At 37.1% G+C, this 25493-nt stretch overlaps 1 protein-coding gene across 2 annotated transcripts in view; it reads right to left on the bottom strand.

Moving 5' to 3' along the window:
• The window catches only part of KCNQ5 (potassium voltage-gated channel subfamily Q member 5), a 269840-nt gene that overhangs the window by 19436 nt on the left and 224911 nt on the right, over window positions 1–25493 (bottom strand). The window contains exons 8-10 of one of the 2 annotated variants that reach the window (XM_072408515.1): window positions 10532–10626; window positions 8930–8956; window positions 3999–4055 (exon numbers count right to left, since the gene is read on the bottom strand). In XM_072408515.1, the coding sequence (XP_072264616.1) occupies window positions 3999–4055; window positions 8930–8956; window positions 10532–10626 (179 nt within the window). The remainder of the gene's footprint in view (window positions 1–3998; window positions 4056–8929; window positions 8957–10531; window positions 10627–25493) is intronic. The other variant, XM_072408516.1, reaches the window with a different exon arrangement.

Here is a 25493-nt window from a genome sequence, read left to right as displayed (position 1 = left end):
CATTGCCCTCTTACTGATTTTACGATATCTGTACTTTTCTTATGAAAACAAAATCATTTTTTTTTTTTTTTACTTTTTAGTGCGTACTCTAAGCATGGATAAGTTTTAAGATTATTTTCTAAAAAGATGCAAGTACATAAGATAATATACAGCTGGGTACTCTGTTTGGTAATAGACACAACTGTGATCCAAACATATTGAGCTTGCAAGCTTACTCCTAAAGGTTAATCTGACAGCCTGTCATTCCACATGCAAATTGATTTCCTTTCCAAGCTATCAAAACACTTATCTGAAACCCTCCCACACATTTGAGGAATTTACAGCAGAATTCACCTTGTCTGCTTTTGACAGTATCTGGCAAAATGAAGGCACATTATGACAATTATGTACAAGTGTCTATTAACTTGTAATTTACAGACATTGGTGATTTTGTAGGTTTAGTTAATTTAACAAAGAATCCTATTCGTAAACTGATAAGTAAGGAAATTACTATGAGTTAAGATCAAAACGTGTAAAATTCTGAAGCCAGTTTCATCCAGTCAGAACTGCAATTTTACAGTGTACAATATTGACCACCATTTTTCAGAAAGAAAGCAGAAAAATGCTGTCCTCAACATAGACAGTTCACAACAAGGTTCAACTAAACTAAATGATCATAACAATCTAAATCATTGTTCTTAGAAAACTATGTACTATTTTGAAGCTGTCCATGAACAATAGGTTGGTATGATGTCACATTAATGTGCAGGTACATTATCCTTTATTTAATCAATAACATTTAGAATCTGTTTGTCATATTGCAGATTTGCACTGCCACAGCTTAAGAAAAACAAACACGCTATCAATAACAATCAACTTTTAATAATATGGGTCTTCTTCTATGCATGACTGAACCTGATCTGTCTGTCAATCTACTGCATTAGTAATGTAGTACAGCTATGATAAGAAATGTGCAGATATTTCTCTCCAAATACCCAAGTCCAATTAGGCAGAAAATAATCAATCTTTTTTAAACTAGTGTATTTTACTTGATTCTTAATATGGTGGTTTTAGGACTAAACCCTACCAGCTGTCATTGTCATGAAAAATTACAATGTATCTGTGGCCAATGAGCAAAATCCTGATGCCATGTGTGTTAAAGTATAAAGTACATTTCTTACATCTAAAGCTATGTACACATGTCCAATAGTTCTCACTCGTTAATCGGCTCAGGGCTGATATCGGATGAGAATCTGGCGTGTGTACAGCGCCCATCCTCCAAACGACCGTCCTGGCCGCTCTGGAGTTCTCCCCCTCCCCTCTGCATAGAGCAGAACTGTGCTGTATGTACAACACTCATGCATCATGCACTGTGCAGTGATTAGTCATTGGAAAGGATCATGAAAGATCCTTTTCAGTTACTATAATTGCACGTGTGTATGCGGCTTAAGCAGTCAGAGGCTACAATTGCAGACAAAATAGGGCAGAAAGAACAGGGCAGATTTCTGAACAAGCAGAACAGAGAGTATTTGGTAAATTAGCAGGGGTCGGTTGGTGTGGAAGGTGTTAATAGACAAGAAGTGGGGGACTAACAAAAGTCTTTGCTTTGGGTAACCAAACTGAGCAAAAACACAAAGGAGACAGCAGATTTCAAGAGAGATTGGAATTGGTGAATTCAGCAACAAAGGTTAAGGATCAGGACAAGGATCACACAAATGTGATGGCATGGATACCACCGATGTACCTGCCTGGTCACAGATTAGTAAATAGAACATGGAGGGAAAGTGCAAAAATGGGTATGCAAATAAGCAGTAGAAGAGTTTATAAGCAGAGGTGAAGAACAATGAACATAAGGTGGAAGGGATTCTGCAGTAGGGGATAAAGATGAAGCCACAGATTCGTAACCTTTGGTAGATGCAACAACTAGGATCAAGCTGCAACTGACTACCTAACTCCAGATGGTTAACTGCATAGAAAACTACAAAGCTAGACAAATGTGCTACATTCCCTGGTATACAAATACAGACCATGAAAATCACACTTATCATCTGGAATATTTCCTACTTCTACTCTTCACTAAATGTAGTCCATGTACCAAATACCATGTCCAGTTCTGGAAAAACATTTTTTGAAGACTTTAATGCATTCCACTTGAAATAACATTTCAGTTACAGAAATAACTTCAGGGACTAAGTCACATGCTGGTATCTTGAATATTTCTGGAGGACTCCAGTTGTGAGATCTCCCTTTCATAGCCTTCAGCTATGTTATTGCCTATGTTTGTGTTTTAGGTGTTCCTATTTTTTTCCGTTGCACCCTCCATTATGTTAATTAAATTAAGATCCAGGTAGGATGAATAATTACTTTAGTGTACACCTATGGCTTAGGACACAGAGGGGTTGATTTATTAAAGCTCTCCAAGGCTGGAGCAAACCTGGAATGGATTTCTTAAAAGTAATTTGCTATTTGTTGGAAATAATTTCAATCCTGGACTAAATCCATTCCAGGTTTGCTGGATCACCCAGCTTCAGTGATGAAAGTGTATCCTCTCCAGTCTGGGGGGAGGGGTGCAATAAATCGGGTCCAGAGTTTGAGAAATCCACGGACTGCACTAATGGTGTCTAAGGATACCACATCATACTTTTATGGCACACTAAACCTAGCCACAATAGAATAGTGTTCACATACACTGAGTAAATTTGACTGAATTGTTTTGTACTATAAAAAATCATAAAAATGCCAGAGAAATATACAGTTTATTAGTCAGACAACTTTATTGGTAAAATACAGCCCTCCCTGGTAAACACAATGGGCCTAATTTACCAAAGCTTTCTAAAAGAAAAAAGATTATCATGGGAGAACCTGGGTGACCCAACTGACCTGGATGGATCTGGTCCAGGACTGAAAACATTTCTCAACTAATAGTAAATAATTTTAGGAGATCCGTTTCAAGTTTGCTGGATCACCCAGGTTCTCCCATGATAGTCTATTGTCTCCAATCTTGGACAGCGTTATTAAAACAGGCTCAATATTCCAGCTGTCTGTTCAACACAAGTACAAAAGTGTTAAAAGTAATAAAGAGAAGAAAATTTTAAGCATTTATTTGAAGTACTTGAAAAAAAAATTCTACATGCCCCAGTGTTGTTTCTTTGCTTTCCTGGTGTTGATAGGAGGCGTGGTGAATTTGGTTAAGGCCTATGTCAGTGTTCAGTTATTATTACACTGACCAACCCACAACAATGCTGCTATTATTTTGATTCATCAGATGTATAGAAATGACCTATCAATTTTTCTGTTAACTGGAACCAGGATCACTGAAGGCTAGCTGCAGATTGAGTTCCAAGCTGTAACCTTTACTGTAAACCAAAGTTAGTGTGTGAGTGCTTATTAATAATCATTTATGAAATAGCCATTTACCCTATTTGCAGACAAGACAAGGGTTTATTACAGGGTTATATATTATAAACATGTGGATTACTATGGAATATTTGTAGGCTATGTTCTCTGCTAGCATATATGGTGCTAAACTAGCAAACAATAAGCTCAGAATAAAATAAAACCATTAGAGGTGAAATACAAGCCTGGCAGTAGACAGACTGTAGCTTGACAAACTGTACCGGTCTATCCTGTTTTTAATCCTTCTGGATACCAGTTGCTTTCATTATCCCATCTGTTTAGCTCCTAATATGAAGAGGAGTTTTGTTTCAGTTGCAGGCAACAGTTTAGATAAATTCTGTGTGTGCAGTTGTTCAACGTAATATTACATTTTATTTTTAGGACAACAGCATGTCTGCCTAATGGCAAAAGCAAATTGCCAGCATACAGACTATACAGGCAGCAAGCAGCAGTGACCATTGCAAGCGGTTAGGTGTTTTACAAAGTCCAAAATAAGGCCACAAGGGGAGAACGCAAATAACATATTAGCAATTACAAAGCACAAGAAGAGGGTATCGCCCATCATGCACCTTCTATTAGCTGGCATTCTCAGATATCATATGAGCAGACAGGATGCTGAATACCTAGGCTTCCGAATGGTGTAAATCCTGAAGAGCTTCTGTGTATTACTATAAAGCTTACTAGGAGTGAGGGGAAATAGAGGATCAGGTTACTAAGCACAATACTATTAGGACACGGGTTAGGCCTCATTATGTGCTTCTAATAAACACACACATAAACAGCATGCAAAGATACTAATGGAAAAGAATATCTAGATTTATCTCTATATATAATACACAAAAGGGAACACATTTTACTAAATAACATATGGGAGGAAAGAAAAAGAATAAGATTCATGTGTTGATTACTATATAAATAATGATCAGAAGTAATACCTCACAGTGGTAAATATTACAAAGGGTTGCCTAAAATGTAATACACCTGTTATGAAAAAACTTGCCTTTCCCAAAACCTTTTACAAATCCTTTCTGTCACATCTCCATGATGCATGTCAGTAGTTACTATTCTACCAGTTGCATACCTGCAGACCAGTGACCTTGATGTATCATTGTCTAGGGCCTAGTACACACAATTTTTTGCAATGGAATGAACCCAAAGGTATTGGCATACAGGAAAAAACACAAAAAGAAGGGGGGGGGGAGGTTCTTTGGCAATTACATAATGAAGATTTAACTAAAAAATAAGGTTGCACAACATATGAGGTGGCCTCTAGCTAAACAGAAAATCAACTGTTCTACAGTGTAAAGTAACAGGTCAATGTTTCAAATCTTGGTTGAGCGTGGTAGACATTAAAGTTATAAGACACAGTTACCTCTGGCCTGAGGCGTTTCTTACCGTTTTTCTTATTTTGTATATAATACTACATCTCTTCCATTCCCCTCATGAAGCCTTGTTGGCGAAATGAGTCGGGTGGGAGATAACTGTGTATTATAACATTAATGTCTACCATGCTCAACCATGATGTCATGATAATAATTTTGAAATATTGAAATGTTATTTTTCACTGTTATTCTCCTCATATGGTGTCCAACCTTATTTTAAAAATAAATCTTCATTATGTAATTGCCAAAGAAATCCCCCTTCTGTTCGTGTCTTTCTTGTATCCCATTTGTACACACAGTTTGTGTATTTTTTTTATATTTAACTATCATGTCGGATCAATCCACATCCAATTGTAGACCCACTGGCTGCTGATTTCCCTTCAAATTCACTTTAGATAATTTTTCTAGGAAATTTAATTTTTTTTTTAATTAAAGGTAACATAAAGAGTGGATGCAGTAATAATGATAGATTCCCTTATCAGGTTTATACATTGTTTTGTATTCTTCTTTTATATTTGATTTAAATGTTCGGTACAGTCAACACCAGTACCAAGTAGAGATAAGTAGTGGAGGGTTAGATTGCCTTAAAGAAGTGCCTGATCGTCTCTTGCTCAGGTTTATTAGTGGGGAGAAATCTGAGCATCAATTACAAAATCTGTACATAGTTTAGGATCACTTTAAAAGTTGGCAATCTTCCTGTTGAATTGCCTATTATTTTAGAGTTTAGAGAATGCAACAGAAGTAATATGCTTACCCATACCAGTAGCAACTGAATAGTAGCAGGTGAATTACTGAAACCTATATTGTGGGAAAATTTACCATTTTGGCTTTTGCAACAGTACATAAGTGAAATACCTGTTGATATTCACGGAATTTATCGGGTGAACATTCTCAACTCTTTTAAAGAGCTGAAGAGATAAAATAAACTGAAGTTATATATATTCCTAACTGCCAAGGTAATTTTGTGTGTATAAACTGAAAGGCTGAATGTTCATCTGGTAATCAAGCAATGATTTCTTTAATGAATTTACAGAATGCAGAGAACATTAAAACAGTCAGTGTTTTTCTTTACATGTAAATACTTTGCCAATAGCCTTAATACAGTTATTAAACAATTCATAAAAAAATCTTGCCTTAGAGCTGAATTAATTGGTGGTTCACCCAATTTAATGGCAATTACTGGTGCCTGAACATCTGCCCATTGCTCATTATTTGCCCGCCCATCATGTTCAACTGCTCATAACAGCCCGTCAATTGTTCGTCTGATTCAGTCCTTTCATGGTTGGGACAGATTGCAAAGAAACATGGCAATTTTGCTACCTGGCAGATAAAGCTCAAGTGGTCCATCAAATTTGCCCTATTTTATGTTTGCTGTTTGTTTTTGAGTCTTAATGTTTGTCCTACGCATGATAAAATTCACCCATTGTTGACTAGCCCTGCTCAGTTCAAAGTATTCAAGCATCTTGAATGATTGGTATTCCAATAGGCAAAGCCTATAACATCTTGCAGCATTAATCACAAAGTTGTTGCTGGGGGACTACCCTTTACCAAACTCTGTGATCACAGGGATGAATTGGGAAAAGGTAGCTATTAAATGCCCACTTTGTGAATTACTACTTCCTATAGTCTAAACTGCCTTCTGTAAACTACTCATTCCCTTCCCCATGTAATTCAGACAAATAAAATTAGACCTATTTATAATAAAAATTAAGTGAGGAGCATAGTAACAACCATGGCTCCCTACCGGCTAAAAATGAAGGAAAAAAAATGTATGAAAGAAAACTTTTTGAGCCATGACAGCTTATTAAGCTGAAACGACTAAATATCCTTTGGGGAGTAATACACTTTATTGGCACTTTGTATTAACATACTCCTCTGAATTTTCTGATCTTGTAATACATTGGGCCTGAATTATCAAAGCACTCCAAAACTGCAGAAAATTGACGATCATGAGTGATGAACCCATTCTCAGATTACTAAGACAAACTCCTGATCTTGGTGGGAATGTTCATAAATGGAGACATGGAGAAGTAGCAGGAGCATTTTATTACGTACAGTTTTTCAGAAATGTCTATTTTACATGTGAGACATGAAGAGATAGTGGACCCAATTTTTCAATGTGTATATAATAAATTGTGTGCAGTGGTTTCTGAAGAAGGTTTTTTACAAAAATGAATTCACTATCAATATATTTCATATAGCAGCACCATCAAGACAACATTATAGAGTTGTAGAGCTTCCCAATATGCCATCACTAAGTAATCAGCCACAAAAAGCTCAGCTCCTTGATTTTCCAACTGTTGACTGATGCTGGTGTCTGTTATACTGAAGGCACTTTTGTAATCTATGGATGCTGGTTTGTGCCTGAACAAGGGTATATTTAATAATAATGGCTATACCCAGAGGTAATTAGATGTAAATAATAATCTGAAAACTAACTGGCTTGGTGAAAACAATAATACTTTGTTTATCTGCTGTAGTAAAGTGACAAATACTGTTTATTGAAAGGCCCATCTCAGCATGACTAAATTCAGATAAGGCATCCCATGGCTTGGATATAATTTGGGGGACATACCACTGATTAAAATAATTTAAATCCCTTCCTGAAGAAAATATTCATGTATTTGTATAGTTACTCCATCATATAAACATTAGAAAAGCACTAGCAAAACTTACTACTTAATACTGCTGCATTAGCAACATAACCCCGATGTGTCAATCATGGCTGAAAATGCCAACGTAAAACCACATGCACAATATCAAATGTTAATGGAGAGTGACTTAATGACTATTCTAGAGTACAGGTGTTTCATATTTCATCTTAAATACTTTTCAATTACTGCTGAATCATTAGTGCTAAATGACTGTCTCATCTACTAAGTTGTAGAGTGAGCTCTTGAGGATTGCATTACAATTGGTCAGATGTCCATAAAATATCAGATATTCAATTCCTATAGGATTATAAAAGTGACTTGCAGACACAGGAATACAATAGAGCCTATATTTCAATGATAAGTGACAAACAACTTTTATGTGCTTCTCAAACACTCAAGCTCTTATTCAATAATATAATGAAGCAATATTATGAAGACAACTTTAACAAACTGCAGTTTTCCACAAAATATTGTAGTCCAACATGGCAAAGCTAATATTTTTAGGTGTGCATATAAATCTAAACATCATTGTTCTTTGCAGTTTATGAATTTAATAATGGATTTAAAGTAAACCTGTTATACCAGATCCATTAAAATTGAGCATATGATGAAGATATGAATGCCTGAGGATACCTGGATACATTTACTGACAACAACTAGTAGCTTCAGAGGTATAAACAGCTGAATTTAGAAACAAAGCTAAGCTTTTCTTATGACAGTCAAGTTGACCTTGCTGGTTCCCACTTACACAGTGTTTATTTCAGACATGGGTGGGGATACAGACTTAAAGCCAAACATTTACCTAAAATTGTAACGAGTTATATGTTTGGGTTTACTGATTGTCTAAACCAGGTGTCCCTAACTCCCGGGGCTACATGCAGACTGGATTTTGGTATAAACTGGTATTTTTTTGACCCTACATTTTTTGACCCTACATAAACTCTTCCTTACATTATTTGTTGCTGTTTATTACCACGTAGCCTGGTATTAAAAAAGTGGGCAGATCTTGGTTCTTGGGGACTGGAGTTGAGGACCCTTTGTTTATACATAAAATTTTTACTGTGGGTGATTCTTGTTTATGCTCAGTTTTAATGTTTTTTTTTTTTAATTAAAGATGATTTTAGTGTTGGCATATAATAGATCTAAGTCACACAAGTGATTTAATAAGAACAATTTGTAACAGCTAAGATGTTTATTACTGGAAAAAATAAATTGCAGTAAACAGAGAGGTCATTACTACTGCAGTGAATTGTAACTCAGTTTCTGAGTGATTCATTTTCAACAGTATTTTAAAAACTAGCCAGAAAATTATTTTCAGTAGCTACTTATGTTATCCAGGATAGCCGCTGATGACCACAGCATGCCAGTGATTTGTATTTGTACATACAGTACATATATTACAGTCAATTAAAGCAGCTGTTACACATCACTTGTGTGATATGGTTCATAATCAGCTCTCATATTTGTATTTCTTTTTATTCACAATTTAAAGAAATATTAAATGATTTCAATACGAACCTGCCAGATGTCTCGCCTTGTTCTTTCCTTCAGGTATTAGTAAATGAAAAAGAAACAATGTAAATAAGCAAACTGTATTAATTATTATTGTGTTATATAAACAATGCATTTGACAATTGCATAACTGGAAATTAAGGTATTAATTGATTATAACACACACAATATAGTGTAAAGTAGCTGTAACAGCAGGCACAAAGCAGCACACATAACGAGTCTTCTTTCCACAGTCCTCATGCAACATGCTCAGTACATACCACAGCAGACTGGCAAAGCACTCAGAAAAGCAAAATGCATTGCTGACACATACTTTTACAGAAAGCTGTAGACTTTTAAATAGAAAATCTGCAGTGATAAGTAGATTTAGGTCAATTAAAAGTTGTCTCTTGTATTACATTTTGGAATATAAAGAAGAGGGGGTTTACAATATTTGCTTATACTGCAGTTAAACTATATATAGCAATTTGTTTATTTAAGTTATACAAAAATATAATTGTGTTTGTTCAACAGTTTTGTTTCCTAGAATTTAGGAAGTATTTTCCAAAGACTTTTAATCCCCAGGGCCCAAATTAATGTTTCTACATTGCAGGTAAATACATCTAATCCTTAATGTTAGTCATGTAGAATATTGATAGCATAGCTGCTTAAAATTAGTGGATAGTCAAGAACTTCTAGAAAGGAATTAACAGTATAATAATAATAACAGTAATGGAAAACTAAATGGTAAATGTTTTATTATGAACTTAAACTGTATTTTTGCCCATGAAAATGTAATATACTTAAAATGTAGCTGATTGACATGCATTACATGACACAGAAGCTAATATTTTTTTTTCTGATGATTATGGGGTAACCTTTGAGCAGTAGAAGTGAATTGAAATAAAATTAATGTGGAATTTAGTGAACCGTTTTACCCGCTGTGTACCTTCTTTGATAGTTTTTAATAAATTGACTGTTCTCTGATGTCTTTTTACTGTCTGTGGTGCACACATGGGAGATCTATGTTTGCTCATGTATTGTTGCAGAGGAATGTGAATTTTTAAATATTCTATACTGTATATTCTAATGTTAATTCAGTGGAATAGATCAGTGCCGTTCAAGACGAAGGTTATGGCTCCATTTTTCTGGCTGGCAAGGCTGCTGCACATTGTATATAATGGATGAGCACTGGCCAGATTATAACCCAGTCCAAACTTTTTTTTAAAAGAGTTGGTTGATAATAAATTTGCTGCTTTTTAAAGCAGATGCAGATGTATTGTTATCTGCATTGAGTCATGGCTTTAAACCACACATAGGAGCTCTATTTATAAAACAGGGAATCATACATTCTCTCAAATATTCTCCTGTGGGAATCTTCCAAGTTTCAATAGCATTAACGGATTCCCACCAAGGAAAGAATGTCAGATTCCCTGTTTTATAAATAGAACCCGTAATGATTTTCTAGTAATTTTATTTTGGATCCTGGGGATGACAGTCTGTATATAAGTTTAAACATAATAATGAATGTATCACAGAAAATAATCAGGAGACAAACTAACAAATACTAGTGGTTCTAAAGGTTGAACAGACATTACGAACAACACCAGCTGCCATATTTGTACCTACTTTGTAGGGCTGCAGGTATGCAAGGCCTTCAAATGAGGCTTCCAGGTAGCAATGGAAACCGATTTCTCATCAGCCGCATAACTACGCCATACACACTACGTGCAGGATATATAATAAAAAAAGAAAAACAAGGCAGAAGGGAGCAGGGGATAAAACAAAATTGAAAAGCATATTAGTAAACCAGTACAAGTCATGGCTTTATTCATCATTCATAGCATTGATACATGCCTGAGAGGTGGAAGAATACTTTCATAAAATCGCCAGGTGGCTGTCAGGTATGTTCGACTGGAATCAGTAGAATAAAACCGCCACGTAGCCTGGTATGAGGAGAGAATAAAAAGCACAAGGGAACCAACAAAACATGAAATAAAGGAAAAACCAATCTGGTTAAGGAATATTAATAGTTCGCTCACACCAAGTGCATTGCCTGATTTTCAAGACAGCTGAAAGTAACTGCAACTAAAAAAAGGAACTGAAGCTTGTGGTGAATTTACCAGCAACATGTTTTTGTTAAGCTCCGGGTTTGTATGCTTTTCTTACCTATTTAAAAATAGTATTAAATATGACAATGTTTTATTAAATTAACACCCAAATAGTCCTAACTGCTTGTTGTATGTAGTTATGTACTTAAAGCAACCATTCCCATACAAAATATCTGTAAACCTACAACAAGAATGTACATTAGGTGTAAATACAGATATTGACACTTAGCAGGAAAGTTAATATGTGACCTAACCCTCCTGCCTTTCCTATCTACTTACTGGACACTGAGTTCACCCATAATCCATAGGAGGCCAGCCATCAGAATTTGTCTATCACAGTGTGACAGCCTTTTTAAAAACTTGGGTCAGAAGATTTTGGGAGATTTACACATAACAAGGTGGATTGTTCTTGCATGAACTGGTTGGTTCTAGTTTTTCTAGTTTATGGCATCACAGAAACTCCATGAGCCTATTTATTATTTATTCTTAAACTAGAATGCCATGTTCCATTCCCAATTCAGGGTAGCTGCTCCATTACAATTGATTGAGGAGTTTAAGGGACCTACTTATCCTTATTTTGCTGTGAAGTTTTGTTATTTTATTTGGAAATAATTTTTGTAGATTCAGGCATGTAAATGCAATTCCATTATATTATGCAAAAGCATAATAAAAAAAATTGGTAAGTACAGACAAAGATCAGCTTGCGCTTGACTGCATAGTACTTCTGTCAATCATGTTGCTATTGTAATCTGCACTTTATTTAGGATGCTTAAACCTATTTTAACATCTTATTCAAAATTGGGATACTCATAATTCTACCTAAACCTTATACAGAGCAGTCCACCTAGATTTAGACTTGGGGCAAAACATGTCTAACAACTGGATGAAAGCAATGTGTCAATTTTAATCATAACAAAGGATTGGATACTGTCCTGGTCCTATTTTCTGCTTTTACCTGGATGGTATTTATTTTCTCTCTTTTTTCCCAAATATCATTACCAAGCATGAAAACATGCTCCCTACATGTACCTAATCACTTTCCATTTTGTTGCTGTCAGCAACTTTGTAACTATTTTTGTCACATATAATGTTACTAAAATTTAGCTTGCGCAGTAGGACATCTGAAGGCCCACTGATTTATGGGTGAACATTACCATTACAAATATTATGTGAATTTTCTTTCTTGCTGTTTTTGAATGTGGTTAGTGAGCTATATTAGGTTGAAGGTCTCTTATTTTATTGTAAATATGATTTCCCATTACTGATGGTCATCTTTGTTTCTTTTTTAATATGTGGGTAATGAAAAGTGCAAATCACACTTTTTATCATATTATGATGTACAGTAGTTTGGACTAAATTAGGTCATGCAGTAAAAATAATAAATAAAATGTTTTCTGTGTTGGTAAGCAAATACAATTATGCAAATAATTGGCTTAATAAACTCTGCAGTCCTACTTTTTTCATTTTTATTTCTTTTTCTTTTTTTTATTTTATACTGTTTCTCTGTTTTTTCCTGTGTTCTTCCAACCAGTATGAATTAAAATATTACAGAGTAGCTCAAGGAGGATCTTGTTTTCTAAGCTGTAAAGTTAGGTTTAACTTCTACCTCCTTACTTGTAAAAGGAAAGCAGGAAATATGTTAACAAATACTTATTCAATAAAATAATGTGTCTTTGCCCATTCCCTCCACTAAGTTATTCAAAGTGACAGCAGAGCAAACCAGAAAAATATCGAAAAATATTGCTATATATCATTGGCAGGGGTGGTTTCCATCATTAGAGTTATACAATGTGAGATGCTTACATATCTGTTGGAGACTAAAAAGAAATTGTGCAATGACTGTACAGGAAAAAGTAACCACATTGACTGTCTGATCAAGAGGCACGAGTTGTGGCTAACAGTAAATCCAGTTCTGATTATAGATTACATATTTTTTTGGTTTAGGCATGCTTAGCTTTACCATGGAAAGACAGTTGCCATGCACAGGTCCTAAAATGTTTAACTTTTTCTTATGTGTCTGTCTGATAAAAGTATGTGTTTTCATAGGAACTGTTTTCAGTTAGTTTGGAAGCAAATAATGGACAAATAAAGGACTTGGGGCACCAAACAGACACAGAATAATTAGCAGGTTCCTAACACCTTTGCAGGTCATGTGCTTCAATGAAAATGAGTGACAAAATAAACATAAAAACTTTGTTTCTTTTTTTTCGCTGTCTGATGTGAAAACTGTGATGTGAGCTACTTAACATTTTTTTTTCATTTGACACAATGAACTTCTGTTCCTGTTGGGATTCCTTATTGTAAAAAGATCTGGTAGATCGGAATATTAAAAGGCCAACAGAGCAGGTGCTGCTTCCTTGTTCAACAGCACTTCTTTTAAAGTGTTCCAACAAATTAAGTCTATAATATGTTACTGTGTAATAACCATGCAAATAATAATTTTCTGAACAATTTTTACTAATCTTTGTTTCTAAAGAGAAAATAACCCCTTAGATATTACAGAATTGCTATAAACATATGGTAAAACTGTGCAGACAGTGAAGAAGATATATGTTTGTTGGACAGCTTTTAAAATTTGTATGCAGATGCATTCTTTTACAGATGCCTTTCAGTTCAAACTAAAATCTCTACACAATGGGGTCCCGGCTTGGGGGGGGGGGGGGGTGCACTGGCCAGAGCCGCGTGAGGATTTTACACAGTAACTGACACCATGCTGCCTAATAATATATTGAGACAAACATCTGTCCTAATTGCATTTAATAAAATAATGTACCTGTTCAGACTTACATACAAATTCAACTTAGGAACAAACCTACAGTCCCTATCTTGTATGTAACCTGGAGACTACCTGTATAGTCATTTTCCCTTCTGATTGAGCCTTTCCATTGCTTAAGAAACCAAAAAGATACATTAGTATCTGCTGTGCAATACATAGAAATGTGGCAGAGCTTTGATTTATTGGTGATGTAACCTGTGGTTTTGTGTTTAGTTTATATCTGGTGGCTGTTTCAGTAAGGCATTTATAAAGAAAAGGATTTAATAAGCATGTTTCACCAGAGAAAACATTCCCGCCATAACAGTGACTAAAAATGAAACCCTCTAAAAAAAAAACTGTTGTAATTTATCTCCACTCCATCATCCAAAAGCTAAGAATAGGTGTGAAGTTACAGCTAATGTTATTGGGAAAACTATTAAAAATTGTAATTATGTAAAGTCCGGCTAAACACAAAATCAGACTAAGCCAGTTCCTAAAACAATCATGTTGATTAGTGTTAATCTTAGGTACTACCTTTGAAAATTAACTAAAATTGAAAAACTCACTGGAGTTGTTATACTATAGAAATCCATGCCATTCACTTATAAGGATATTTCACTTAGCTTAGATTGCAAAAAATATTCAATCGTGCAAGAAAATCTATGAAACATAAGATTTTTTGCTAGCACATGATGTGCAAGTAATTAGCATTAAAAATAGGATAACTGGGGGGGGGGGGCGTGGCTGACTGATGGCGGAGGAAGCCGTGTGGTAGCTCTGCTCCGCGATCCAGAAGGGGAAACCAGCCATCCGATCAGCGCTGCAGCGCCTTTTTCTCATCCAAATGGGTCCCAAGATGAAAGGGAGCCAGAGGGGACGGTCCGGTGGGGAAGTACCGGCGTCCAGGGCTATACAGGGGATGTTTCAGGCCAGTACCAAGGCCGCGTCCGACCAGGCCGCAAAGCCGCGGCCTCAATTTATCGCGGGACCCAGATCCGGATCGCGTGGTTACGCGGACCGGCGCCCTCCCGCGTTTACAGCGCACACAGTGGATCCAGATGCTATGAATCAGGCTACCACAACAGAGCCTTCCTCAGAGCAGGTAATTGATTCCCCTGAATCTATTCAGTTGAGCCCCAGTGCCTTATCTTGCTCAGATGAATACTCTAGGCCTCTATTCACCCAGGAGGGGGATGTAGATACTTGGGATTGGAAGGCCCACCTTAGAGCATTACCCACTCATTCTGACTTAGACCATAGCATTGGGAGGTTGGAAGCGAGCTGTAAAACGGAGTTCCACCATATTCAACAATCCCTACAACAGGTGTCTAATGCTACCAATGTGCTCCAGAATACCTGTTCAGAACTTTCTTCTCGAATGTCTTCACATGAGGCTATCCTAGAGCGCCAAGCGGCGCAAATTAATACGCTCTATTTGATGCACGATGATATTGAAAATCGTAACAGGCGTAACAATATTCGCATCCGTGGGATACCAGAGACAGTACCTAATTCTGAGTCATATAATGCTGCATACACCATCTTTGCTAATCTTCTGGCGATTCCCCCAGATATGGACATTGAAATAGATAGAGTGCATAGAACCCTGGGCCCTCGGGGGAGAGACCCCCAGCGACCTAGGGATGTGATTTGTCGTGTCCATTTTTACAGAACTAAAGAAGACATCATAAAAAAGGCGAGAGCTACTGAAGTCCTTGAATATGCTGGAGCCCGCATACAGTTGTTGCCAGGTTTGTCCAAACATACCTTAGACCTGCGAAGGGCGGTGAGACCTTTATTGGATGCGCTCCGAGAAAGAAACATCCCCTATTGATGGGGATACCCTTTTCATCTAATTGCTAGATCTGGCAGTAAAAATTATTTTTTCAGAGGTCCTGCGGACTTACCTCAATTCCTGAAGGATCTTCGGCTTCCTGACATACAACTAGCTGAGTGGCCTACGGTACCTTTATCCTTGCCTATTGGTGGTCCCATTTGTTTGGATCAACGTCATGCATCATCTTCTACTCCACCTGATTGTCCACGAAGTCCTGGAATAGGGCCGGTTTCTTCCCCGTCTGCTTCGACTACACACTCTTAACAAACCTCCAGGATATTATGGTTGTATGGATGCCTACCCCGCAACCCGTTTTAATTGGACTAGGCGGACCGCTGAACAGTTTTCTTCTATACGATCATCTGTATTACCTGGACATGTTATTATTGTGCTGCCTTTTGCCTGAGAGGCCGCTTTGCCAAGGCCTACTGCCCGGTCTTTTCCTGGTAATGTATGGAATTGCCGTATTATATGGGTTTTTGTCATGACACATGTTATATGACCTAGCACATATACATGTATCTAGAGTGATTTATAAGTGGGATGTCTATAGGAAGCTGATTATTATTAGTCGCTAGGTCCTGCCGATGTCATCTGATTTGGTTTACATATGGTTTCGATAAGGTTCTATGGGGATGTCCACGGTTATCCTTTTTGTTTTTTTTTAACCATCTTGTTGTATTGATCTGACTGATGTATTGCTTCTACTTCTCACAGCTATACCTGGGTCCCTGATGACCCACTGTATCTCCGGCCTTCTCCCCGCTTAGATTTATCCCAGGGTCCCACTTGGCCTATTATAATACTGGCTTTTCCCCGGAATGGATCTACATACAACGGTAGTGATTCTCCCTCCTATCGCTCGGCTATACTACCCCGCATAGGAGTACCGCCGGTGTCGGCGGCGAACAAGGAAGTTCCTTATATTTTCTTAGTTTTCCAAAGACGACTGGGAACTAGCCCCCCCAGCCGTCAGCTACCCCGATCCCTAACTTTCCCCACCCCTACCCGACTGGCCTTCTTAGTGAATTTTTGCTCTCACTTCACAGGAGTACCTGATATATTCCTCACCTTACAAAATTAATTATGTTATCTAATCAGCCTAACAACTCTCGAGGTTTGAAAATACGTTCTCTGCTAAATAGCCCTAATAAGAGATCACAACTTTTATATGGTCAACACAAAGCTAGAGTACATATTTTGATGCTTCAGGAAACACACTTTTGCTCTCAAAAGATCCCATCATTGCATAACCGCTATTATACTACTTGGATTCATAGCTCCAATCCTGATGGTAAAACTAAGGGGGTTTCCATAGCCTTCCACAAAACTATTCCAATTCAGATACTGGACACCTGCGTAGATCCGCATGGGAGATATGTTATTGCTAAAGTCTCCTTATGGGAAAAGAAGTATACGGTAGCTTCATTTTATCCTCCAAATCAACAACCAACTACAGCGCCTGTCCAGTTCCTGAATAAAATTACTACTTTTGCAGAGGGTACTTTGATCATCTGAGGAGACTTTAATTTTCCCCTTGACCCTAGAGTGGATACGTCCACAGGTCATTCCTCTGTCTCCTACTCCAAATTAAACGCATTTAAAGCTAAAATAAACGAGCTTCAATTGATTGATGTGTGGCGAGCCCTGCACCCTGGCGACAAAGATTATACATTTTATTCTAACCCCCATTGCACTTACTCCCGAATTGATTACATTTTCATCAGCCATAGGCTTTTAGACTGGCATCCAGAGGCAAGTATCGACAGGTGTCCATGGTCTGACCATGCTTCGGTATCCTTAATTATTCAAATACCTCTGATAGGTTCCCAGGAGTGGACATAGAAATGTAATGATTCATTGTTTAGAGATTCTGTGTGTGAGCGAGCAGTTATAGATACTATAAGAAATTTTCTAAAAGACCACGAGGAAGACGAGACTCCACTGCCCTTTCAGTGGGAAGCTCTTAAAGCAGTTCTTTGGGGGGTTTTGATCCAACAGGGGTCTAGACTTAAAAAAATTAGATCCCAAGAAATTCCACGTACGCTTGATGTTGTAAGACAACTTGAAAGATTGCATAAAAGTAATATGTCCTCGGATGTATTTACTGACCTCACCTCTGCCAGAAGGCGTTTATTGGAATTGTATGATTGTGCACATCAAAAATATAGAGATAAATATCGTAAATCTTTTTACCAATACGGGGAAAAATGTGGCAGGCTATTGGCTAGGGGGCTCCACCCGAGACCGGCTGCTATGTATGTCCCCCATATTAGAAATACTAAAGGTAATATTATGGCCTTTCCTAAGGAGATCTTATCAGAGTTTAGACAATACTATGCTGGTTTGTATAATATCCAAGCTGCACTGCACGCACCTACTTCTCTCCCTGTTTATATAGAATCCACTGCATTGCCGGAATAAGATCCGGAAGTATCCGCTAGTTTGGAATCGGCCTTTACAGTGGAGGAGGTGTCTGCGGTAATTAAAAACACTCCGGCTGGTAAGAGCCCTGGCCCAGACGGTTATACACCCAAATTCTACAAATTATTCACTGAACTTTTGGCCCCGTTTATGACGAGGGTGTTTTCATCTATTTCAGGGGATTCCTTCTTTCCTCCTCAAAGCCTGGAGGCACACATTACTGTCATACCCAAACCCGGTAAAGACCACTCGATTTGTTCAAACTACAGATCTCCTTAATTATTGTGGATGCAAAACTTTTTTCTCAACTGATAGCTAATCGATTATCTCGACACCTGCCAACCTTGATTCATACAGATCAAGTTGGATTTATTAATGGAAGGGAAGCCAGAGATAATACATTGAAGACTATATTGATCACTCACGCAGCTAAAACGACCAAAACCCCCATGTGTCTGTTATCAGTTGACGCCGAAAAGGCGTTTGATAGGGTGAACTGGGCATTTATGTACCAATCATTACGCCAGATCGGTTTAGGCCCACTGATGATAGCTAGGATAGCCGCCTTATACTCATCCCCTACGGCTCGTGTACGGGTCAACGGTGGCCTGTCAACTTCTTTCTCTATTGCTAATGGCACCAGACAAGGTTGTCCATTGTCTCCTTTATTATACGCTATAGTGATGGAGCATCTCGCGGTGGCGCTGAGGACAAACCCGCAGGTGCAGGGGATCCAGATTGGGAAACATCACTATAAACTGTCATTATTTGCTGATAACCTGTTACTGTACTTATCATCCCCGCAGACTACTATCCCTGCTATTTTGGAGGAATTTGAAAAATTTGGGGTTCTAAGTAATTTTAAAGTGAATTTTGATAAATCTGAAATACTTAATATTTCCCTTAACTCTGCCCAGATACAGTACCTCAGGGATCATACTTCTTTTAGGCATTGCAATGAGAAACTTAAGTATCTAGGGATCTTTATATCAGATGACCAGACTAAATTATTTCGATACAATTATGATCCACTGTTAAGTAAATTAAAGATGGAATTGGGCAAATATGATCTACTCCCTCTTTCATGGTTTGCCAGAATTAACACCCTCAAAATGGATATTTTGCCCAAAATGCTATATATTTTTCAAACGATCCCGATATATTTACCTCTGGCCTTTATTAGTAAGTTACAGCTGCTCTGTTGGAGGTTCTTATGGAAAACAAGGCGCCCAAGACTAGCCTTTCGGTATATTACCAGACCTAAAAATCATGGCGGAGCAGGGGTTCCTGACATTAGATCTTACTATAGAGCGGCTATACTAACTCGTGTAGTTGATTGGTTTCACAATAGAGAAAGGAAAAGTTGGGTGGTCTTGGAAAATGTTCTATCCCCAATCGACCTCTGTTCTATACTTTGGGTGAATAGGTCTAAACTGCATTTCCTTCATCCGTTACCCGGCATTACTTTTGATCTTTTAAGAGAATGGGATAATCTTCTTAAGACAGATCATGTGTCCTCTATGGTAGGGCCCATGACTCCCTTGTTTGACAATCCCTCATTTCCACCGGCAATGAACGCTAAAAAATTTCTATCTTGGTCAGCTCAGGATCATAGGCAGATATGCAGTATGCTCCAGAATGGCAGAATCCCGCCGTTCTCTTCGCTTGGCGCCAGGGTGCAGAGGCTCCCATCAGCGTGGTTACAATATAACCAAATGTTCTCTTTTATCTCAACCTTTTTAGCTATGTACCCCACACAGCGTAACCTCACGGCTTTTGAAAATGTATTACGTTCACCAAACAGACCAATCCATGTGATATCACAGATATATGAGATCCTGATTAAATTTCATACTACCAATGCTCCCACCTATACAAGATACTGGGAAAAGGAATTGGGAGAGGCTATTTCTGCGTTAGACTGGGAGAAAGCTTTTATCTTAACTCATAAAATGTCACTTCCCTGTAAGGCTCAAGAGACCAATTATAAAATTATATCCAGATGGTATCTCTGCCCCTCGGATATCCATCGCATGTTTCCTTCCCATTCTGATAGGTGCTGGCGTTGCCATGCCCATCAAGGTACTATGATACATATTTGGTGGGAATGCTCCAATATCCGTTAGCTGTGGTCTCAGATAGAGGATATATATAACCGTGTGACTGGCTCTGACTTGAGGATTGCCCCTCAGGTAGCCTTGTTGTCAGTCCTCCCTGGGTCTATAAAGGCTAACAAGAGAGATGTATTGAGACATTTTCTTGCGGCTACCAGGTCAATTATTCCCAGAAAATGGAAACAGACTACGGCACCTTCTTTGAAGGATTGGTTTACAGAACTAGAGAAGATACAGCATTTGGAAAGGCTTGTGGAGGAGGATGACGACAAGTGGGAACAATACAAGCTGATATGGTCTGCCTGGGATTGGTTTAAGGAATCCACCCAATTTAAAGCTCTTTGGCAGTAATAATAATGAGAGTAATAGTATAGTTCAAATTGTTTCGAGGTGTGTAGTAATTTGTTAGAGTAAACAAGCGCTGGGCCAGTCGGGCGCTCCCCCCACCCTTCCCCTCTCCTTCGTCTGACCCTTACTCCTCCCCTGGGCTACCCAGTTGATTGTCCCCCTTCCCCTTCCCTTCAAACTATTTCTGCACAAGTGCATTTTCGACATACCCTCCGGTATACCCGGAGACAAGTCTATTGTTGGATTCATCAGACCCATATGTTTGGCTAGTTACTCTATCACAGTTAAGGGTGGTTTTATGCTACGCCCATTTTTTGTTGTGTTTTCCCTACCCCCTGTTTTCTTGTAATAGTGGATATACATATATTTATCTGCACTGTTCTTTTAATGTAAAATGTCACTTGCGCTATATTTAATGGTTGTCAATGGTGGGCCGGGAGGTTATCCTGGCCCTACTTTTTCCTCTGTATATGTATGTGATATTTTTAATCCCTGTTTTGTAATAACGTGTAAACATTAATAAAAACCGATTGAAACAAAAAAAAATACGATAACTGTGTTTGCTAAATGAAAATGTATTACTCCTTTAAGAATTCAACTCTATATTGTATCTGTGCTTGGCCAAAGCTGTGCACTTTTCCACATAGTCAAGGCCTCTCATGACTTAGCTTCCTATAAACAGATTGATGCCTTAGAATTAGAACCTAACTCAACTTCATCGTGTAAACCCATAATTTCCATTGTAATGCAAGAATGCTGGAAATGCAATTTAACATCTCTTTTATTGCCAATTTGTGTATCACATGAGCACACCTCGCTCTCCCAATGGCCGATATCAACAAGAAAAGGCTGCAATATAGTAAGTAAGAATATTTAGCCCATGAGACTGATATTATAGTCTATTCCACACTTTGCTTCTATATATTGTTTGTATTCACTTTTCAGCCTGATTGCTATTAGAATTTCCTTGTTCGATTTTGGGATCAGTTGGGCTTTGAAAAAGTCTCATGTTAAAACAGCAAAGAATGATGCAGAAGTTTCCATTCAGTGGCATTTTATTTAGTTTCTGCTTATTAAAAAGTCCAGTAACAGCATCCAGAACATGGCAAACCCTTTTACTGTCTAAGGATAGATGGGAACTGTCTTCTGTGCTTTAAATTTCTTCCTTCATAGCCCTTTATGAACTATGATGTAGTTTTCAATAATCAGTTTACATAGAATATAATTGTAATCTCACTCTTGTAAGCATGTATTTGTGTTCTGACTTAATGCTTCATGGCTGGAGGAAAAAGTACAGTCCTGTTAGCAGCAGCTTTTTAGAGAATCTGGTTTTTGTCTACCTTAAAATCCTTTATTTTATTGAAGTCATAAAGGGAAAAGGAACACAAATACCATCAGTCTGTTAGTAACTGCAATATTGATTACTATTCCCAGCAGTCCTCGCTGATAAGCCATCGTGTTGGCAAAGAAAAGTTATTGAAAGTCTTCCACATCACAGAATGAGGCAAACATTCCCCTAAGGGTTATTCTAAGATAAGAGATGATAAAATATAGTATATATACAAAATATTTTAGCTCTGATTCTCCTGCTGTGGAAATTGTGTTTCCTTGTTTTTTGCTAGCATTTAAATATGTACTAAAATATAAGCAAGGAAGAAGTAAACATTGTAAACATCACATGAAAAGACCTACATTGGGCTGTTCATAACAGAATAAAATAAACTGAACTAATACATTTCTTAACAAAATCTTCTTAGGTAGCATAGTAATTAAATCACAAGTTTGGCATGCAGTTAGTTGTTCATGTTCTAAAGTTCAACACTAATAATTTTTTTGTTCTACCATGACCCACCCACATCCCAATTGCACAAGTTTAGTGCAAAAGGCTTTCAAACAGACACAGCACAGGCAGGGAAACAGAGGATGAATAGGGCCCAAAAAATCTGAAGACTGAATTTCAAAATTTAAGCTGAGGAAACAGTGAAAAAAAGCGGTAACTATTTGCTATATTTAAAATTCCAATTGCACCTGTTGTAAGTACGTTTTAACCTTTTTGGTATGCATAGAAATTTCTTTGGTGCATTCACTGTTGTAGTTATATTTAATTTGTGATTATTTTCCAATACCTTCAGATCACTAAGGAATAAAATGTTTTAACTTTTCTGAACAAATTTGTACAAACCTTTTTTTTTTGCAGTATATGTTTATCCAGGCTTTTTAGAATCAATGAGAATCTCTTGAAACAAATTCACTCTTGGACTGTCACCAGAACAAGTGGTCCCACTGGACTATTGTCTGACACTTTTAGTCCTTGGACATATGGACAAGTGCGTACACAAAGAATGATGTCTCACCCTTTACCCTTCAACCAAAAAAGGGTTGCCTTTCAACATACCTTACATAGGTAATTAATGCAGGAGCCGGGTTATGGCATTTCTTTTATTAAGTTGGGAATTTAGAAATGTTATTATTTCTAAAGGTTTTGTGTTACAAAAACACAAAAGCTTTAGTAATATTTAGGAAGAGTCTTTCTCTCTGGCTAATATTAAAATGGTATAATCTTCCTTATAATTTGATATCTGACTGCTATTACCAGTAGTGGGAGCCTGGGGTTTTAGGAACACTTCAGAAACAATATAGTTTGAATGTTCAATATAGAAAATTGGATATGGAAATTGGAAATTAAAAATGAAGTTCTTGCCATTTAGGTTCATTAAGTTGCCTCTCATAAAAAGCCTTTTGTTTTCTTTATTTGGTAGAATATGCACTCTGATAAATCTTGAGATTCTTTAATACCCAACATGGCTAGCAAGTTTTAGTTGTCTGTTGTGTGCCTGCATCTCATTGTGTTTGTAATCTTTGAGGCCATTTATTCAAACATTGGATCAAGTGATTAGTTCACAATCCTTTTTATAGTTGTTGATATGTTTTTATCGCTTCAGTTTTATTGGTGAGCTTTGTTACGTAGAAGGTAATAAACTCTAAGTGGAGGTTTGTATGTGTCACTTCTTTACTTCAATGAATTTCAGATATTCTGATACTACAATAAATACCACACCAGAACTGCCAGTATCGATATAAACTTTTTTTGCATTTGTCCCTTCTTTGAGACAGAGGTAGGAAACCAATTATGTGTTCCCAGACACCTTTGTCCAGCACTGGATGGCTTACAAGTAAATTTGTAAAGAGAGAATTCTTCAGTTTACACATTTACTCATATGTTTGATTAAGCTATATTTTTAATTATAACCTTTATTATGTATACAATTTAGGTCAACATTATTTAACAGATATAAAATGTGTAGCTAAAAATCTGAACTTGGCCTGGTGTAGCTATGCTGTGAAACATCTTCATCTTATTACTTGGATGTAACCAACTACTACGTGATATACAATGAGCTAGATAGAGGTAACCCCCCCCCCCCCATTTCTACCCGTCGCTGCCAAGAATGAAATGGAAGCGACCAGGCTATTTGGGAAAGGTTAGGGGGCATAAAAAAGGGAAAGACTCCATCAGGCTACATCAAACAAAGTATGTTACATCAAACTGATGGAATAAATCAGATTTTAACAGATAGGTTGTAAAGTTTAATAAATGTCTAAAATTGTACCAAGTAAAATAAAGACTGTGAGAGTCAGAGGCACACAGATACACTGTTATAAATGCTTTAGTATACAAAATATGTCAAATGTGCACAAAAAAATGAATGAATTGCAAACCTAAAGGTATTGTATTTTTCAAAACATTGTTTTAAATCTAAAAACAGAACAATGTTACATGAAATACATAACTGCTATTTAAAACACTGTCTTTTAAAAATTATATGATAGTAATTGTGATAAATTGTCATTAAATATTGATTCATATTAGCTAATTGCTCTCAGACTTGATTAATCCTCTTTTTACATAATTTAAAAGAAATTTAAAGTCAGCGCTGGAATTGTAAAATTAATTTCCTAGATAGAGGCTGGCAAAGTGGCAACATTTCACATATGGTAACAACATTTAATCACAATCTTCATATCTGCTGTTTATATAATATGAATTAGTATTAATAATGTACATAGTAGTACAATGGTAATAGTAATTTATATTGTTTTCCATCTAATTGCAGTTTTAAAAAATATTGCTTTGGAATATATATCAAACAAAGCAAATTAGGGTGTCAAAATAAAGCTAAAGTTTTTATTTTATTTTACCTTTCTTGTTTCATCCTTCCTCTGTTATAACCATGTTAATGTTAAAATGAAACTATTACATACCCTAGTGATATCATCACTGTGTCCTCTCTGCTTCCCAATATAATGCTAGCAGATTTTGGCTATTGGGAGAGACCAAAGGGGTAGTGTATATAGCTTCCTGAATACTTCAGAATACTCTGTCTCAGTACTACTCTAGGAGAATGAGGTCTTTGGAGGTCTTGGCTTCGGAGGAAAGCACTAGATGAATATACATCTCCTTCAGCCCAGTCATTAGGTGGGCTGTGTCTAATTTGCAGTGACTATGCAATTCAAGTAGATCACAGCTGGTGGGAGAAGTTGGCAGGGTGCTATATTTGGATTTATTGAAAACATCACAATACCCTGCTTCAGTACCTTTCTAAGGAGGCTTGCCTTTGAAGGAAATTATACAAATCAATTATTGAAAAAAATGATATACAATCAATGAAATTAAAGGACCAGTGAGGACAGTACTCGATAATTATAAACATCCTCCAGCCCCAAAATTAGCTAGGTCTTGTCTGACTTCCAGCAACTTCTATTGCATATTGTAAGCTCTGTTCGTGTATATGATCAACCTAAGGGTCCACATGCTATTAAGTCTTTGTTGATGGATTTGAATGGACAGACTTTTGGTCTAGACTGACCTTTTTGCTTTAATGGAGACAGATCTTTACTTTTTATTTACCACAACACTTTAGTTAAATAAGTGGAAGCCTAAAATACATTAGGCTGAAATATTGATTATATATCCCTTTACATGTGAGCTTGAGATACAGCA

This window comes from Pyxicephalus adspersus, chromosome 4 (genome assembly GCF_032062135.1).
Source record: "Pyxicephalus adspersus chromosome 4, UCB_Pads_2.0, whole genome shotgun sequence".
Taxonomy (NCBI): Eukaryota; Metazoa; Chordata; class Amphibia; order Anura; family Pyxicephalidae; genus Pyxicephalus; species Pyxicephalus adspersus.
The sequence above is the reverse complement of the archived record's forward strand: the minus strand, read 5'-3'. Positions and strand labels throughout refer to the sequence as shown.